The 20,615-nt window shown below is 41.0% G+C and overlaps 1 protein-coding gene across 1 annotated transcript in view; it reads right to left on the bottom strand.

Annotated features, from left to right (window-relative positions):
• The window catches only part of CADPS (Ca++-dependent secretion activator), a 507,398-nt gene that overhangs the window by 279,327 nt on the left and 207,456 nt on the right, over nucleotides 1-20,615 (bottom strand). The window contains exons 5-6 of the mRNA XM_011998424.1: nucleotides 16,007-16,087; nucleotides 4,583-4,816 (exon numbers count right to left, since the gene is read on the bottom strand). Of these exons, the coding sequence (XP_011853814.1) occupies nucleotides 4,583-4,816; nucleotides 16,007-16,087 (315 nt within the window). The remainder of the gene's footprint in view (nucleotides 1-4,582; nucleotides 4,817-16,006; nucleotides 16,088-20,615) is intronic.

Genomic DNA, 20,615 nt, shown 5'->3' with positions numbered 1-20,615 from the left:
TGAACAATGAGATCACTTGGACTCTGGAAGGGCAACATCACACACTGGGGCCTATTATGGGGAGGGGGAAAAGGGAGGGATGGCATTGGGAGTTATACCTGATGTAAATGACGAGTTGATGGGTGCTGACGAGTTGATGGGTGCAGTACACCAACATGGCACAAGTATACATATGTAACAAACCTGCACATAGTGAACATGTACCCTAGAACTTAAAGTATGAGAAAAAAAATAGTCTGGCTTTTGGTTCAGCACTTAAAAGAGACACAGGCTCATAAATTCACTTTTTTCTTCACAATAAGATAAGTAGTAGTGCAAATACTAAAATAAAAGGCAAGTACTATTCAGCATTAGATTCAGAGCTGCAATAGGGAGTAGTGGGAACTATGGCAAACTGGAGAGCACATGCTTCTTCTAAAGGGAGCAGCTACCAGTTACAACCCATTGTTGCCTTGTCTTTTCTCAGTTTAGAGCTACCAGATACTCCAATTTTGCCTTCCAGAAAATGGAAAACTGAATCAGAGTCACAGTGAGAAAGCTGATTTTGAAATGTTGACAATAATTCAAATAGGGAAAAATAAAATACACAAACTCTGTACAGGCCAATATTATTGAGTCAAAACAAAAACATGTCTGCAGCTGCATAGTCTCTGGTCCAGATTGAGAGAAAAAGCTGGTGTCATGACAGACCAAGATGTATCATTTACAGTTTCTGGCACATCCTACCACCTCCCCAAACTCCACGTAATCACCTACTATTCTGATATTTAGCAGTATACCTTGTCACAAGAGAATGGGGAGGGAGAAGAATGAGCAAAGTAAAAAGAAAGAGATCGATTAAAAAATCTGAAACAAATGACTCACATCAGAGATATACAATTAGTCATTATATATGAAAAAATCATTCAGTTGTACTCCAAAACAGGTAATGGCATTACAAAAGAAGAAGAACGTGAGTGTGCAAAAAATGTATACTTCCTTAGTGGATCAGATTCAAGAAAGTACAACAGGGTTAGCACTGAACCAGGATTTCACAAGTCACAGTTTTGCTACTGGTTCTCAAACTTAATGTGAATCAGAATCACTTACAGGGCTTGTTAAACTAAAGACTGCTAGGCTCTCTGATCCCCAGAGTTTCTAGTCAGTAGGCCTGGGTTGGAGCCTAGGACTTTCCATTTCTAACAATTTTCCTGGTGATGCTGATGCTGCTGACCCAGCAGCCACACTTTCAGAACCATTGTACTACTCGTGTGATGTTGGGCAAATGATTTGATGTTGAAGTCACTTCATTTTTTTTTTTTCAAATCTCCAGGCCTTCAGTTTCCTGATCTGTAAAGTGGGGGTAATAACATGTATCCTGCGGCTGCTGTGTGAGGATCAAATGAGATGATGTACATAACTGAACATTTTTACACTGGGAAGAACATATGAATAGAAAGAAATGGAAGGCACGATGAAAGAGCATAAATTTTGGAATTTAAAATATCTGACTTCACATCCTGATTATGCATCTTCACAAGCTGTGTCATCATGTGCAGGTTTCTCAACCTCTCTGACGCTTAGTTACTACACCTGCAAATACCTGAAAAGACTATTGTGAGGATTCCCTGTGTTACCATAAAAAAGCACCTGGCCCATAGTGGCATTCTACAAATACTTGTTGCTTTCTGTTAGCTCATGCCCTTTGCCCAAGGCTGCTGGGCACCCTGGACCTTCCTTCCCTCACTGCAAAGTTAATTACTACCTGGTGTCCCCTCCAGCCATGAAAGTGTATAATTACATAAAATATGTCTTGCACCAAGGTGCAAATTCAAATCCTAGTCTGCCCTGATGAGATGGAGATGACAATCCTCTTTCTCCCTCTTCTTGCCTCCCCCATTGTGCCCACCAAAACGTATTCACAAACAGATGTGCAATGGTTTTTGCTGGCAGTTTTCTATGATGTGCAACTCAGTGTTCTCATTAGAAATTATTTGGGAATCCTAGGACATTTCTTTCTGTACTTTCAATTACAAGTCAAACCATTTGAATCATGTACACATAGGAATATGGACTTGTCTACATCTATATTTCAGATAATCAGCTGTGTAATATTGAGTATTGACAAAGAAGTAGAAAATTACAGATTTAGCAGGGCATTGTGGTGCACGCCTACAATCCCAGCATTTTGGGAGGCTGAGGTGGATAGATAGCATGAGTTCAGGAGTTCATGAACAGCCTGAACAACATGGTAAAACCCCATCTCTACAAAAAATACAAAGATTCGCTGGGTTTGGTGGTGTGCACCTGTAGTTCCAGCTACTTGGGAGGCTGGCTGAGGTGGGAAGATCACTTGAGCCCAGGAAGTTGAGGCTGCAGTGAGCCAAGATTGCACCTGCACCACTGCACTCCTGCCTGGGCAACAGAGTGAGACCTTGTGTTGAAAAAAAAAAGAGGAAAGAAAATTACAGATTTAAAATATTCATGAAAATCAACAAACCACTTCCCCCCCCTTTCTGTAGGAGGACAAGAGGCAGTAGGGAATAAATTGACGCCTTTAATTGGCAATAATCAAATTCAGACACCTAAGAAAATACACTCAGTGTCTCAGGTGGCAGTATTGCTTTTTAAAAAAGAAAGTTTCTGTGAAATTACACTGATGATTTTTTCACACACTAAGTGCTCTATATTTAATTGAATACTGCCTCTTCCAACTGCACAATACATGTTGAAAACACTAATGTGAGTATCTCCACCCAAACTTAGCACAGAAAAACAAATTACCTGCAGTTAATTCACAGCAGGCTTTAATGATGTTCTAGAAAATTGATTTAGTCTTTACACATTCTAATTAATTCCACAGAAATTTGATCTCTTCTTTTGGTCTCCCCATATCTAGGGTTATCATAAAACCCTTGTGGGGTTTTGAACTTTAGTAAGTTGCAAGTGGTTCTCAAATTTTGGAGTGGATAAGAAGTATGTAGGGGCTTGTTAAAGTATACAGTCCAGGGCTGAACCCTGTCTAGAATTTTTTTTTCTGATGACTTTATTGAGGCATGTTTTACATATCATATAATAGACCCATTTTAGATGCACAATTCAGTGATGTTGGTACATTTACTAAGTTGTGTAACCATCATCATAAATTAGTTTTAGAATATTTTTAGTTCTCCTAACAAGATTTCTTAAGCCCATTTCCACCCCCTGCCCCAGGGAACAATAATCGACTTCCTATTTCTGTAGATTTGCCTTTAGGACCTTTTATATCAAGGGAATCATACAATATGCCATCTTTTGTGTCTGACTTGTTTTTTTTAGACAGGGTCTGTCTTTGTCACCCAGGCTGGAGTACAGTGGCACGATCATGGCTCACTGCAGCCTCAATCTCCCCAGCTAAACTGATCCTCCCACCTCAACCTCCCAAGGAGCTGGGACTACAGGTGCACACCATCACACTCAGCTAATTAAAACATTTTTTTTTTTTTTTTTGTAGAGATGATGTCTCATTATGTTGCCCAGGCTGGTCTTAAACTCCTGAGCTCACGCAATCCTCCCACCTCAGCCTCCCAAAGTGCTGGGATTACAGACATGAGCCACCATGCCAAGCCTGGCTTTTTTCACCAGGCATATTTTTGAGGTTCATCCATGTCATGGCATATATCAGTGGGTTGTTCCTTTTAATTGCTGAGTCATATTCCATTGTATGGGTATACCACATTTTGCTAACCATTCATCAGTTGATTGACATTTAGGTTGTTTCCATTTTGGGCTATTATAAATAATGCTGCCATAAATACTTGCAGTCAAATCTTTGTGCAGACATGTGTTCTCATTTTTATTGGGTATCTGACAGTGGAGTTGCTAGATCATATGGTAGTTTTATGTTTAACTTTTTCAGAAAATGGTAACTTATTTTCCAAAGTGGCTGCACTATTTTATATTCCCATCCCCTCGAGATCCTGGCTTAGTCAGTCTGGGTGGTACCCAGCAATCTGCATAGTGAACTACCTTCCCAGGTAATTCTGACATAGGTAGATCAGAACTACTCCTTAGATTGTATACATATGAAAAGAAAATGTGTGAAGAGAAATGATAGAGAAACTTATTGACATGTTCAGCATTTTGCCACAATACTAGCCTGAATGGGTACTTACTTTGGGAGCTGAGATAAACTTAAAAAGCCTCCACCACAGGGGACTCTCTACCTTGTAGCCAACAGGAAGGATGATGGGAAAGAAAACTTACAACTCGCCACAATATGATGGTAGCTTGCCTCTCTTATACCTGTAAAACTGGTTGCCAAAATTTTTAACTTTCTAAATTATACCAGGTCTTTATAAAATCCTTGAGCACTGTTTTAAGACAGAAAATAATGCAAGATTAAATTTAGTAGGTGGCTTTCAGATTGCATTTCCTTAAGAAAAATGTGGGCTCCTGGAGATGGGGAAATCACTTGCTGATTAGCTGACCTAAGCTTAGCATGCTGTTATTATAATAACTGCTCCTGGGGTGCAAAAGAAAAAACAAGCTGATTGTGATGCATCTAATCACCCATGTCCTACTCGCTGTGCCAAGAAACTTTCAAGGGCTCAGGGCTTTTTACCTCCAATGAGAAAGACAGCACGACGTCTGACTTGGAGAGTTGGTTCTCACTCTCCTCGCCCATGTCGATGATGGAAGCATTGTGGCTGCGTTTGAGTTTCTGGAGCTTGAACTCCCCGCCTTTGGATACTGGCATGCTCTCCAAGTTGGCCATGAGCAGGTTGACAGATGACTTCAGCTCCTCAATGTACATGTTTTCCATTTCTTTGGATACAAACTTGGGAAATTTGCGTTCCTTGGGAAGAAAAAGAGAAGTATGAGCAGAGGAGTAAATAGGGAGCTGATTTATATAGAAGGTCTTTGTCTCATGGCTCAGAGTTAGGATCACATCTACTACTAGTGAAATTCACCCAGATTTCATGGCCTTGTGCTAGAAAAATGTTCAGCCTAGTTGAGTAGACAGCTGCCTGCTTGCTTGTTATTTATACATCCTAATAGGTAAGAAACACGTACATATAGTAAGAAACATTGAAATGCTTTATTATAGTTCTATTTTTCCCCCAGTTTTCTTCAGCAAATTTGATTTGTAGGAAGAAAAATGGGGTGTTATTTTTCAAATCTGGTTTCAGTTCAGGTTTTCTTTTTAGTAAAATGCAGTCATTTGTTTTTAAGTGAGGGAAACAGAAAGAGACCCTATTTCTGGATATCTACAGAGATTTTCTCACATGAATAATTCAAAAGAAGCTCATTTGAGATGTTTCAAACATAGTCTGTATCTATTTCTAAGAATAATAGTTACTGTTTTCAAGAAAAATTGAACCAAATTAATGAAGTGATGAAAAATGTGATTAAAATTATTTAGAAGATAGAGCAATTTGGTATCAAAACTAACCTCTATGTTTTCCTTTCTTGCTTATAAATTTAGATGTAATTGCAACATTGCTAACCATGCTATTTGTTTCTTCATACTTCTAAGTTCCCTGGAATATGCTTGGGATCAATCACCTTCCCAAACAGTCATTTACCACTTGAAACATAAACTTGCCCTCCCAAGCCCTATTCCATAATTGATGGAGCGAGAAGCAAGCCAAGTCAGATTGACTTTTTTTTTTTTTTTTTTGGAAGTGACAGAAAAATCCAACTCAAACTGGCTTAAAACAACAAAAGAAAAATATCCTAGGGGTAGAACCAGCTTTAGGAAAGGCTGGACACAGGGCTCAGGTGATATGACCCAACTGAGATTTTTGTTAAAATCTTGGGTTTGGTTCCTCTGGGGTGGCTTCACGCTCAGTTTGGCTCCCTTATTGTCACAGAAATGTTGCTAAAGATGTGAACTGTACAACATCACATCATGCTGTCTAATAGAAGAGTGAATATTTCCTCTTGTAATATGCAAGGAAGATGGAGGCAGTCTTTCATCCCCAAATTCTCACCCAAAGTCTAACTCATGTACATGTTCAATTGGCCATATTACTGGCCCTCTGTCCTTGTGGCTGGGAGTAGAACTAAACCTAGATCCCACGGAACATGAATTGGTATGCCAAGTTTGTGTGGCAAAAAAATAAGCTGCTAATACATGGGCATCTGAGTCAAGATGAACCAATTAATTCTATCAAGTGCCCAGTGATCACTCAGATTTACTCTGTCAAGCAGTTGAACTAGCCTGAGAGACATTGAGACTACAATTGCCTGGTAGAACCGAAACAGTAACATCTTACAGACTCAGGGTTGGCTGCCACACTGGATCAGGTCAAAGCAGAAGAAGACACTTAAAAAGAAGAGAGAGAAAGAAGTAGAGACAAAGAGAGAGAAGAAGTAATGGAGGTAGGGACTGAAGGAGGGAGGAAAAGGGAGAGAAAAGAAAAGAAAAGAAAAGAAGATGCTGTCTAGAGTTACAGAAAGGAACTCTGACTTTTATCATTTTCTAATTTCCACAGGCCTAGTTATTTCTCCTGTACGTTGGTTCCTTAAGAATTTATTTTTCTTTCAGTAATTCCCCCACCCACAAGTTAGTTAAAAGGGTTTTTCTTCCTTGCCACCTCACAGCTTCAGTCAAATACAGAGAGTGGTTCTTCTCCATAGAGCTTAGAGATGTCGTTGTGCTGGTCCAGTGCCAGTCTTCTTCCTACATGAAGGCTGTCATAAGTCTTGTTCCTCTCTCTCCCTACCTCCCTGCATAACTAACAGCCTTCTTGTCATCTTCCATATTTCAGCTTCAAAATTTCACTTCCCTGGGTTAGGTCCTCCTGTTGTACTTGCTAACTCACCTTCTTGGTAGCAGTTATTGAAATGGATTGAATGTTTGTGTCCTTGCATAATTTATATGTTGAAATCCAATCCTCAATGCGATGGCATTTGAAGATGGGCCTTGGGAAAGTGATTAGGTCATGAGGGCTCTCGTGATGGAATTAGTGCCTTTACAAAAGAGGCCTCAGAGAGCTGCTCATTTGTTCCTGCCAGCATGTGAAGACCTGGTAAAAAGACAGCTGTCTATGAATCAGGAAGTGGGCCCTCATCAGACACTGAATCTGATGGTGCCTTGATTTTGAACTTCCCAGCCTCCAGAACTGTGAGAAACAAATTTCTCTTGTTTATGTCAACTATGGTATTCTGTTATAGCAGCCTGAATAGACTAAGACACTTGCTATAATTATAATTAATGAATCAATTGTGAAATTTGTTTAATGTCTGTCTTTCCTGCTGGGCAATGATTCAGGACCATATCTATCTTAATACTCCTGTTGAATTTTCTGTATCTAGCATAAAGTTTGACACATAATAAGTATTCAATACATATGAATTGAGTGAATGGATCAATGGCTTGTCAAAAATGTCCATATTAAATATCAATGTGGCTAAAATTCAGTTGTGAGGAGGAGGTGGAGAGATGATAAATTAAGTTCTGGAAGAACACCGAGATTCTGCTTTTCTATGTGAATAAATACAGGGGTCTGAAATCCACTCCACAACCTCACAGTACCAGTTCCTTCTGGAACTTCTTAGTATAATCACGTCCTGCTTTTAAGACTGGGCTCAGCTCACTGTGTGGTGCTTTCTGAACACGCTGTGGGTGAATGTGAGAGAAGGAGCAGGATGGATGCTTCTGAAATGAGATGATAGGCTGATGATCTTAACAAGAGCTACTAATGATTCATCACAAAAGAATCTCAAAATTCATATTTCTCTAAAACTTCCTGCGCAGTGGCCTTGAAGTTTTATCATTCCTGGTCTTGATCAGGGACAAGTGTGAGCCTCAGAACTTGGATATCTTTTATGCAAATCCATCAAGATGCCAGGACTTGGTTGCTGGGTCCCCATCACTTGGAAAACATTTACTGCCACATACACTGTGTATGGTACAGAGTTAGGCATTAGGGGGATCACGTTGAGAGGATGTAAACTATCTTCCTTGTGCTTACAGCTACTGCGGAGAAAGATCTATAATGGAACATCAAAGTAGGCACTGTAATGGAAGTATAACATGATGCAAATCCTTTCTGAGAGAATCAAGGGTGGCTTCCCAGAGATAGTGACCTTTGGGATGAGGGTCTGATGGATAAAGAAGAGTTTGCCACCAGGTTGAGTTGGCTGAGATAGGGTCACAGCTCTTTTTTCCTTCCCATGGAAAATATTATAGGCAACTATGAATCCAAGAAGGTCTATACAACTGTATATAGTTACACAATATTTCCTCATATTTTTTGGAGAGAGAAGGGAAGAGTGAGGTAGGTTAACTCTCTGGAGAGAGAAGGGAAGAGTGAGGTAGGTTAACTCATGGTCTGAGAGTAGTCCTTAGGCCTCATTAAAGGCTGTCATGGAGCAAAGTTTACATCCCAAGAGCTTGAAGCTCATTACACTGACCTGTATCTTGCCTCATGATACTGGGGCCAAAACCTCAGTGAACTTCATGGTATTTGGTGTGGGTGGGGGAACTTCGTAAGTGGGGAATTTCTGATTTTATTGCCAGTTGCTGGCTTGGTAGTTGCCAGGAGGATGAAGAAAAGAGCTAGTATTTGTGAAGTGGGTTCTTCTTGCTAATCAACTTTGAGAGACTGTCTTGTCAAGTGCAGTTCTTTCTATCACAACTTGTCTTAGGGACTCACTCAGTGCCTTTTAACTCCACAGTCCTGAGATTTCTGAGGAGACCCAGTGGTTACAGATACCACCATGCTGACTGAGAGTTAGCTCCAGCAAATTCTATCTAGCAAAATATTGGAAAAATCCAAAGAATGATCACTCGTCCCAGAACTTGGACAGTTCCTAATGACACCATAAAAAGAGGCTCATAAAAACTGAAGTCTGCAAGGAAAACAAGGAGATTTTTCTGGTCCAAGTACTTAAGCCTTGGGAAGAAATAGCATTCTATCAATCCAGGCTGAGGTTCTTGAGTGGAACTTTTCAGTGGCAGACCCATTACAAACACATTTCAAAGCTGAAGTTGTGCCAAAATAAGGAAAATACAGTCGTCCATCTCTATTGCTACTTTTTCAAGCACAAAAATAGATTAGCCTTGACAGAAGAATTGTTTATTCATATTGCTTTATGAGAAACATAGCGTATGGGTGGGCAAATTCCTCCAAAAAAAAATCTCTGCTGGCCATTTATTTTTGTTTTGGCCTGATAAGATTCCTCAATGGAGATAGCCTCCCAAGGATAATTCCCACTAGGGTTATTTATGCTCTGAGAGATTTTGGAACATCTTGAAAAATAGCATTTGAAAGTTCTAATGCTTCCCTTAGCTATTGGCTTTTCTTTTTTGGTTTTGGATTTTTACCCAGAAAGGATGAATGGGGTATGTGTAAATGATGACAAGCCTGCCCCCACTCAGAGTGAGGTTCCCTATAGACCCCAAAGGCTCAAATGACAAAAGCTGGTGGGTGATCAGAAGGAGGAATGTGACAGAAGGGCCCACGCTAGACACTGGAGCTCACTGACAGTGCTGCAGCTATTTAATCCAATATCTCAGACACTTCCTGGGCTTCTGTCATGTGTCAGGTGGTATGGCTGTCACTGGAGATGGAAAAGCCAGCCGAGAGGTGATGGTATGGGGGGGCATGCCAGAAAATGACCAGTTAGTGACACATGAAGTAACAGAGGTGTGCAGAGTACAAGGAGGGCACCAAGGAACTCATCCAGTCCATGACAGTGAAACAGACTCGACCCTGAATGCTGGGTCTACTGCTCACTAGTTTGTAAGTTTGGACACATTTCTTCACCCATCTGAATTTTGGTTCCCACATTTGAAATGAGGATCATAAACCTCATAGAATGATTGTGAAAAGTGAGAGATCATAACATGAATACGTTTTGATCACTGACACACACAGCCTCTCTTTATACACACACACATACACACACACCCCTTGCAAGCACTATGCTACTTACCATCACCACTACAAACAACAATACTACTAATAATGATGGTGCCTACAGTAAAGATAATAATGGTAGTTGGCACTTACTGAGTGCTAACTATGTGCTGGACACTAGGTGAAGCACTTTACATGCTTTATTTTACCTTGTCTAACCCTTCCAACAACCCACTGATGCCCATGCTGCTATTTATCCCTATTTTTTGGAAGAAAATGAGGCAGAAATGTTAAGCAATAATTAGTAGAGTTAACCTTGAAACCCAGCAGAGTTTTTGTTCTTAGCCATGATAGGATAAGGCAGAACTATCTGGCTCCAAATGTCTATAGAGCTAAGGCGACTCTAGAGGTTCTCTCTGCATGGTGCACCGTGTATGCATTGCCTCATTTCATAGTGGTCAGCAGAAGGCTGGTGACAGCTGAGTCCTCCACAGCAATGGCCGTTCCACCATTGCCCAGCCAATGTGCACTGTGTAGGGTTAAGCACAGGTAGTAATGAGGACGGGGCCAGCAGACTAAATGAGAGAAAGAGGTCTTGGTATTAATTTGTCAAAGTCGGCATCACAGACATTAAAAGGCACTTTGGGCTCAGGCATTATAGTTTTCTAGGCTAGCTTATTTACCCAAGTGGTCTTACTTCCTCAGCTTTTATAAACTGGATGGACTTCCTTCCACTTGAACAAGCTTCAGAGGACCTCCCTGGCATTTATATTTTTCCATGAGCTCAGGTTTCCCTGGATTTTTAGCTACTGACAAAGGCCAGAGTCAAAGAGGGGCTCCCTGCACACACGTTTTTTTTTAACTTTTCAGGCAACAAAGTGAAATAAGTTCCTACTGTGTACTGGACATTTACGTTACTTCATAACACAGCACGGATGTCACGTCCAACATTATAAGTTGGGGGTTAGTATCTTTCTCTGGTAGGAGAGGATTCCATTTGCATCTGATTTCTGGCAATGTGTGGAATAGAACTTTTCCATCAGAGAAATATTTGGATATTATTTCTTATTGATATTTGCAATAGGGCCAGGATAGGAGCTACTAATTGTGCTCTGCATGGAATAGGGGTCTAAGTGGCATTTCCATATTTAAAACAATGGCTTGAAGAACCAATGGTGTTTTACATCTAGACCTCTGCCACTGACACTACAAAAACTGTATGATTTGTCTTAAATAATTAGCTCAAGAATTTTGGAATTTTACACTAAAATTCGGCCAAAAGAACTGGCAAATATCACAGCAGCACTAATGCCACAATCTGTCTGCTTAAGCTCAAATGTCAACTTTTGATCACACAATTTAAATAACTTAGACTTAATTCCTGGGTGAAATTTGGGAACACTTTAATATCAACATGAGAGGATTTGGGAAAATGTTTGAGTAGGGATTACTAAGTCTTTTCTACCAGCTTTTAAAAAATGCATTCATATCTCTTTCTGGAACTTTTAAGGCAGCATGACTGATGTTCACAGTGAGACAGTCTCAGTCTGATGTTCTTGTGCAGCCGTCTCTGTCTGATGATTCGTGAGATGCTGGTGTGATTGAATTGAAAGATTACAGTGCAAGGTCGTGGGTAAGGGAAAGTCAGCTTGCTCTTGCCTCCCTTCCCTCCTAGGAAGAGAGGACAAACGTGTCTTTCAGTGGAAATATGTGATGATGAGGATGCTACTGGCAAAATAACCAGGGTCCCTACAATATCTTTCCCAGATTCTAAAAAAGAATCAAAGTAGAGAGGATTCTGAGTTCTAGGAGCCAAATCTGCCTAACGCTGCTGCTTCATTTGGGCTTCTGGATAAGCTGCAGGGAACACACAACAACTTCTAGTGGAGAAAAGAAAGCAGTTTCCAGGAGGGGGAACCAGCAGGGAGTGAAGAATGGTGGGGAGTCCTGTCCTGGAGTAAATTCCTGCCTCTCTTCTGAGGATTCTAAGAAATAGCATGAAACGTGGAATTAGACAACTCAGTTTTCTGCGTACTAGCTGTGTGAACTTGAACATATGTAAACTTCTTGATTTGCCTGTACTTGGGAGAATTAATGCAATGCCAAAGATTGTTCATCACGGGTCTAAATGAGATTTTATGTGAATTGCACAGCCAGTGTCTGACTGACACATTTAATAAAGGACTGATTAGCAGAGAGAGAGGTCAGGATGAGGCAAGGTAAAAGCCTGGGTAAAGGGTATAATGGATCCTTGGATTGGTATGAGGAGGAAAGTGAGGGCCTATATTTGTGAAGATATATTGTAATGATAGTATGCATACTGGTTAAGAGTGCAGACTCTGGCCATTGAGTGACCCTGGTCAGATTCTCTAATGTCTCTGCCTTAGCCTCCTCATCTGTGAAATGGGGATAATAACAGCATCTTTCTCATTAAGTTGTTGGAGGGTTAGATTCTCAAATGTAAAATGCTTAAAGAAGCATCCGGCACATAGGAAAACACTAGGTAAGTGACAGTTATTACTATTGGGTACACCTGGAGTGTTTCCGCATTCATAATGTCCACTCCACCCACAGTCCCACTTCTTCCCACCCTCACCCTAAATGATATATCCCCAGCATCCATGTATTCAACAAGACCTTCACCCCTTTTCCACAGTGGATTGGTTAACTGCACCAGGGGTTGGCCCTTGAACCAAGTTGGGCCAGTGAGAGTTCTGATTCTTAGCATTGTGAATTTGCAGTGGATAAGAAAGAAATGATAATGAATGTGACACATGGAGATGGGAGATGCAGAGAGAGTCCTGATCACTCTGCGTGTCCTGGTTGTTCTTTCCTGGGCTCTGGCTGTAGTTTCTCCGCAGGCTCTGTGAAGTACTCCTCCATCTTTGATCTCCTGTTTTACATAAGCTTTCTTGAGTTGGTGCCTCTTATTTGCAATCAAAAGTGCTCCACCCATCTTTTAATTCAGAGAACAGAGTGAATTACATATGATGGATGACATCTATATCTAGGAATTTCTGGTTATGATATTTACAGGAGCTGACGTTCAGCCATATGGGTTGAATTGCACATCCTCACGAAAATTCACTGATGCTGGAAATAGAAAAATCGGGGCATGCTGAAAAGAAGCAGAGGTGCTTTGTCTCAATATCTCTTCATGAACTAGCCAATATCTGAGATCTTGATATTTTATTTAACATTTAGTGGAGGAGATATTTCACAATTTTCATCAGTATTAGCCAGGCTGGTTTAGGCAAGGGGAGAATTTATTTTTCTTGGGATCTGACTAAACTGAGGGAAAAGCAGGTACACGGCTGAAGCTTAAGAATAATTAGAATCAGGGACTTAAACGGATGTCCTCAGGATTGAGGGCTCCTTGACATCTCAGTGTAGACTCTGTCTCTGTTTCTATGTGTTGGTTTTATTCTCTCATCATCTTTTCCCTATATGGAAGAATTGAATATTGCTACAGGTATCTTTCTACCACTGGAAGACAACAGCCTTACTGACTCACAGTCCACAGGCCCTACGGAGGGATTCATTGGTTTAGTTTGCATCAAGTTTCCATTTCTGGACCAATCACGTGTGGCCAGGGCAGGCTGGAAACTGTGACTGGTCCCACTTGGGTGAAGAAGAGCTCACTCCAGGACCAGTTAGCTATAGCAAGGGGGCCACTGGCATGAATGAACATTGCAGAAGAGAGTCAATTTCTGAAAGAACAGGAGACAGTAGAGGGCACTCTATCTCATAGAAACCCTCAATACCCTATACAAGGACCCTCTGAATATACTGAAATCATTTTCCATGCTCTGTAAATAATAATCAAGATCCACTTTAATTGCCTACTTCATTGTCTAAGAACGCTTAGTTCTAAATTGTTAAAAATATCTCATTTAGCTTCAGAATACTTAGTGGTGGGAGTTAGGGGAGAGAGTTCTTTGATTTACCATTCAGAGATGAGCATCTTGGCTCATCTACAGTCTATTAAAAATTAAAATTACCCTAACACCAGTTTCTTAAATTAACACGTTAAGCCTTAAAGTAAACAAAGCAACTAAATGAAAGGCGCCAAGAGCTTGTTTTTGAGGTGTGTGTGATTTTTGTTTAGATGGGATGAATACTTATTAGTTGGAAATATACTCGTTCTCTAAAAGATAGATGAATAGACCAAATGACCTCCATTTTCTGGATAATCCACCAGTAGAAAACATTTTTACAGGAGAAGTAAATTCTAAAGCTTTATTAATGTTTACCCTCACATTAAGTGGGATTTTAAAACATAACCTTTTATAATACTTTTAGCCAAATCCATAAGCGCATACTATTTTTAGCCACCAGGCTGACTGGATTATAAACTTTAAAGATGTCCAAAAACAAGATGCAAAACATTTCAGTAAAACTGCTTAAGCACAGGGGGATTTCGATGCTTCTTGGACTCTCTCTGGCTTCTCCTCCAGTAGGATCCTTTCCTATACCTCCAAGTCCAGAGAGACCTCTTTCCATAAAGAGAAAAGCTCTACCCTGTGCCCACCCTCCCTGCTGTTTCTAATAACCCCCACCCTCATAGGCACACAGGGCCTGTGAATACAGTAGGAATCAGCAGGAGCCTGTTGCTATTTACAATTTTTATATTTTATTATTCATGGATTTTTTTGGTATTAATTATAGTTTGAAGATACTTTACTAAAATATTGCTTATTTTGATTACCGGAGGTCTGCTTAAATTTTGCACCTAAGAGAAGCCTGGTGCCAGCCCTGATATTCAGACAGACTTGAGCTTAGGGTGTGGCACAACCTCTTTGCTGGTGCCCAGCAGGTTCAACCTGGACTTCCCCATCTCTAAACCAAGAATGATAACTGAAATATCCTCGGAGGGCTGTTTTGAGGATTGACTGAGTTGGTACATGTGAAGCATTTAGCATGCTAGACACAGAATCAGCACTCAACTAATATGACTGGCATGACTACTATTAATAATATCACAGATGGCAGGGATAGCAACAATGGTAGATAACATTTAGCTGTAGTCATCAACAGTAAGACATAACCTCAACCCTTGAGGGGTTCAATATACTGGGAGACTCAGACATGTAAACGAATGATCACCATTCAATGAGCTGCTATAATAAAGGTTGATATGCAGTCTGACGAGAGCACAAAGGTGGAAAGGACTAACTGCTAAGCTCTTAGAGAAGGCGTTTTAAGTCAGGTACTGAAGGCTGAGTAGGTGAGTTTGCTAAGTGGAGGGGAGAAAAATGGTTACACCAGGTTGAGACACCAGTGGGTATAAAGACATCAAGCCTGGAAAGGGTCTGATATATTCGGAGGGAAACATTCTCTGTGGTTGGACTGGTGAGTTCTGGTGGGAAAGTTGTGCAAGGTGAGGCTAAATGAAAGGGTAGAGTCTGTTGGTTAAGAGTCTTGAATATCATTCTAAAGAGGTTAGATTTTGTCCTAGGAGCAATGAGGGAATCTATTGAAGGATTTTGAGGTTCTGTTTTGAGATGTTTATATATGAGTTTTAGCATGGCAACTGTGTGCAGGATGGATAGAAAATGGGGGAATTGGCGCCAGGGATACCCATTAGGAGGCTACTGTAACATCCAGGTGCTGAAGATGAGGGCCTGGATCAAAGCACCAGTAGTAGGGCTGGAAAACAGTCAAGAGATCTGACCCACATTTAAGAGGCAGTCACTGGAGGCAGGGTGGCTGATTGAGTGTGGAACATTGCAGGGAGGAAGGAGAAATTGACAATGGCTAGGAGGTTTCATCCACAGCGATTGGGTAAAGAACACGAGAAGAGGAGTAAATATAGTTACGTGTGTGGGGTGGGAGGAAGAAGACAAGGAGCTGGCTTTTGAACACATTCAACCTGAAATGCCAGGAAATGTTTAAGTGGAAATGTTCAGTAGACTGTTGGAACTATGAGTCTGGAACTCAGAAGGAAGGTTGGAGGTCTGAGCTTGGGTATTCACTGGAGCATAGGAAATGCATGAGGTATCTCTGGGAGAGCTTGCCTTGAGAAAGGAGGGTTGAAGGCCCAGTGAGGGTGATTGTCCTCATCTTTCCTCCTCTCTGCTTCTCAGCTTTATCCTTTAGAGGCTGTCAATAATCAGTGAGCTTCCTGAATGGGACTTTGGCCTGGACCCCAGCAAACAACCCCGATGTCTCCTTACCCTGGCTATTTGGTCTGCCATTTGTAGACGTCCATCCAGCTCTCGTCTGATCTGGGCTGCTTGCTCGTCTGGATTGTCCAGCTGCACAAAAGCACAGACATTGAGACTTTCAGTTTGGGTCACAAATGCCAATAAACTCAGGACATTCCATTTTACACCCCCTGCACTGTGCTCCATGGATGTATTTCAGTTACAAAAAAATTCTTGTAACCGACAAATCCAGTCTGAGTGAAATCCCAAGTTAATTCTTCTAGGCAGAGCATGATGTGGTAGGCAGTTGCTAAGACAGGCATTTGAATGACCTTGAAAAAGAATCATGAATCTCTTCTGAACTGTTAGGGAGCAGTGTTTCTAATGAGGACCCAATGCACGCTTCTTTTTGGCCCAATGAAGAAAGTGCTTACACGGCAGATGTACAAGGAAGGAGATGGGAATATAACTATTAGAAATGTCAGGAGCAGACATAGTGCATATCCCCAGTGCACACATGACACGGGTCCAGCCGTTCTCCACCTCTGGACCATGGAAGATTAATAAGTCATTGCGTTCCTTCTCTTTGAACCCTGAGACCTCAACCAGCCCTCCAGATGGCTACTTCCAATCAGCTGGTGTTGATATCTAAGTTGAAATCTATTCCTGTCCTCCCTGATGATGAGAGCTATTTGGATATGAAGATCAGAACACCCGGGCACAAGTAGGCCTGGACAATTCCCTAACTTCTCTGTTTTCAGTTTTTTCTATCTAAAGAAAAAGGGGTCAGTTATGTAGTCTTCATCCCTTTTACATATTTCTATGACTCTTAGAAAGGACTAGCAGACATTTCTGTAAAGGGCCCTATATTCAAAACTTTAGGCTTTGAGGGTCATAAGATCTCTGTTGCAATAAATCGACTCCTCCCTTGCAGATGAAAACAGCACTAGACAATATGTAAGTATAGATAATACATAAGTGAATGTAAGGGCTGTAAGTGAATGAGACCCACTGTATTCTAATAACATTTTATTTACAACAGGTAGCAGGCCATAGTTGTTCATTTCCATTTTATGAGTTGAAACTATTATTTTCAAGCAAAGCTAGCATCATCTTTCAAGTTGTATTGAGTCTGCTTATTCAGCAAATTATATTTTATTCACAGAAAAGTTTACTAAGGAGCAGTGGCATTCAAATAAATTGGTTCTCATTCCTCTTTTTAGTATATATTAATTCAAAACAAAAAGTAGCATAAGAAATATGTGAGTTTTCTAAGTCCCTTTCTTCTAAAATCAATTTTAGAAGAACGTTTTAAGCTCCCTGCCTACAAAAAAAAAAAAAAAAAAAGATTCTCACCTATGCTGTGAAATGATATAGCAAATAAGTTATTTGGAATATGATATAAACAATAACACTAGAAAATGTATGGTCATACTTTTGAAGCATCATGATTAATCTTCTTTGGTTTATTTTATGAAACATATTGAAAATCCATCTGGCTTTACGCTGTACATTTAAATCACCCTGTTCGATTCAGGAACCGCATCACTTTATCTTCCCCTTTCCACAGTTTGGGAGAAGGACTATTCCTTAGATCATGAAAACTAGATTGCAGCATTTGGCTAAGTATTCTAAGGCAGCATTTTCCAAAGGGTGTTCTGTTACAAAGTCTTTGAGAAACTCTGCAGTAAGAAAATTTGTTAGACTTTGACCAACTCAACTATTTATTTTTTTTCCCCCAAGATTGCGTCTTGCTCTCTTGCCCAGGCCGGAGTGCAGTGGTGCGATCTCAGCTCACTGCAACCTCTGCCCCCTGGATTTAAGCAATTCCCCTGCCTCAGCCTCCTGAGTAGCTGGGATTACAGGTGTACACCATCGCACCCAGCTAATTTTTGTATTTTTAGTAGAGACAGGGTTTCACCAGGTTGGCCAGGCTGGCCTGCGAACTCCTGACCTCGCAATATGCCTGCCTTGGCCTCCCAAAGTACTGGGATTACAGGCGTGAGCCACTGTGCCTGGCCCCAATGCAACCATTTTTAAACTGAAGCTAGAATTTTCATTTTTTTTTTTTTTTGCATAATGCTCATAGAACATGAGTTGGAAATTCTATTCTAAACAAACGTAAAACACACCACCCAAAAGCAGTCACATGACTGACCAGTGGTCCATCCCAATAACCACTTGTTGACAGATACACACACGTGGGAAATACAGTGTCCTCAGTGCTGTTTTTAGGCTCCAATGAGCTGCATTTCTTTTTTTTCCCTTGGGAAGCCCAAGAGTTCTTCAGCTCTAAGTGCAAATCCACTGGGAACACTCAGAAATGTCTTGTTCAAAACACATATGCAAATGAAACATTCAACTGTTTCACTGGGAAGCAGCAAAATGATTTGGTTGTTGGCTAAGGTTGGTTAACAGCTAAATGATTTGATTAGGAGAATTTCATCAGAAGATACGGTGCTCATACAGGTTAAAACAGAAGCGGTAAAATACAGCCCAACAGAACCAGTTCCATTACTAAATTTTCCAGAGGCATTTGGGTTTCTCCTACTGGCTTCATAGAAGGCAACTGGAAACAGCAGAAAATGCTGGTAATGAAGATGAGTAGGCAAGGTCTACATTAAGCTTAATTTATTCTTTTATTCATTAGTTCACTACTTTACTCATTCATTCATTAAATTTTTATGGAATATCTGGATATGTCCAGATATTGGAATAAGAAAGGAACAAGTCCCTGACTCCATGGAGCTTAAATCCAGCAAGAACAGACAAGATTTGGGCATAAAGAAGAAGGGATTAGCATTTATTGATGCCTGTACCAAACACCAAATACCCTATGACCTCTTTACAGCCTTTTCTAACGGGTACCAAGAAACAGAGGCTAATGTGCATTCACACACGAAAAAGGATTCTGGGGTGAGGAAATGAAGATTCCTCTTGAAAATTAGTAATATGTCAGCATAATCAAGACTTTGAGAAATTCTAGAGTAAATAATTGTTTTTAACTGCATTTAACCTTGTCTTTTACACAGTTATTCCACCAAAAATCAAACATTCCACAGAGCAGTTTGGAAAATTCCACATGTGAAACAACAACTTTGTAAGGTTGGTGTCATTATCCCGATTTGACAGATGAGGAAACCGAGTCTTGGTAAGGTAGAGGAACATGCCCCAAATCACACATCTGGTTAAGTGGTACTAGTCACCTGAAACCAAGTCTGCTCTGCCTCAAACTGGAACTCTTGCTCTGCATTATGCTGGCTTCATACTTAAGTGCCTTGTTTGGTTTTTCTAATTGATCCCGACAGTTAACTAGCTCAGCAACCTCGCTTTGTTCCTTGTAGACACGTGCCAGTTTCACCCATAGAGCCACCACTGGGGGCAGAGAAATGTCAACCCTCTGTCATTTCTTTTGGAGAGGCTGTAGCAGTGCTGGATTCCTTCCTAAGAAATAATAGCAATGGGTGTGTCCTTATCCTGGTTGTGCCACTTAGTAGCTGTGTGACCTTGGGCAAGTTACTTAACCTCTCTGTGCTCCAGCTCTTCTCATCTGAATAATCAGGTTAATGAGACCCCAGGTTGTCATGAGAATCAACGGAGACAATGGATATAAAGTGCTCAGTCCATGGCTTGTCATGCAGCAAACCCTCATGAATGGTGGCTGCTGCTCCTTGTGTTGTTATTTTAGAGCAGTCCATGTTGGCTGCATTTCTGACATGGGCCACAATGGGGCGTCAAAGGTTCAGAAGAGAAGGCACCAGATGGGACAGTGTCCCTCACTGGCGTGAATGTGGGGTCTCGGTCTGACAGTCTGTGCAGCAGAAATTATGTGATCAGAGGCTCCCATTTCTTGACAAATTTCCCTGGCTTTTCTGTCGCCTACTTTCTCTGGGGTCAAGTCCCCTTGCTCTGTTAGACTTTAATTAGAAGGAGTGACCAGAAGGCGGCCACTGCTGCCTGACAGCTAATGATCTGAAGAGAGGATGAAAAGGGAAATGCAACTGAAGCTCCCTAAAATAGCTTGGCATGATAGAGAAGGCCATCCTCGCGTGAGGAGCTTGACAGCTCCACTGTATGAAATCCCAAAATATAAAGAGAAATCAAGTAATTACCTTTTCAAGGACTGGAAAGAAAAAGTTAGAGAGTGAGCTTCCATGGAAACGAGGTTCTGTTTATTGCGCTGGTCTTTTCCACTGAGGAAAGGAAAGATCAGCTGGAGAACCGAGCCAAGGGCAAGCCTTTCACGTTGACAGCTCATTAGGGTTCAAAAATGTACATGTGCATAAAGGCTCTTTACCTAATTAGACAAATAATCTTCCTACTAGAAGAGGTCAAGCAGAGGCTGTGTGGCTGTTTTGACTTGTCAGTCAAGCAAAGGGAAATATTTCCTTGGGCTTTTCCTTTAAAGTGATGGAGAACTAAGCCCAGCACTGCATAAGTATAGACACGTATTGCCTGAGCCATCAGTTCAAGCCTACCAGAGGCAACTGTCTCTAGCTCACGGGTGGTACTCTTTCATCAACACAGAGATGAAAACTCTGTCCTGTCATTGTAGGGCCAATTTAAACACAGACTTGAGATATAGCAGAGTGGAGTTGCACCCTTGCAACCTTGTCAAGTTTCTTAACCTCACCACGCC

Source organism: Mandrillus leucophaeus, unplaced genomic scaffold (genome assembly GCF_000951045.1).
Source record: "Mandrillus leucophaeus isolate KB7577 unplaced genomic scaffold, Mleu.le_1.0 Scaffold57, whole genome shotgun sequence".
Taxonomy (NCBI): domain Eukaryota; kingdom Metazoa; phylum Chordata; class Mammalia; order Primates; family Cercopithecidae; genus Mandrillus; species Mandrillus leucophaeus.
The sequence above is the reverse complement of the archived record's forward strand: the minus strand, read 5'-3'. Positions and strand labels throughout refer to the sequence as shown.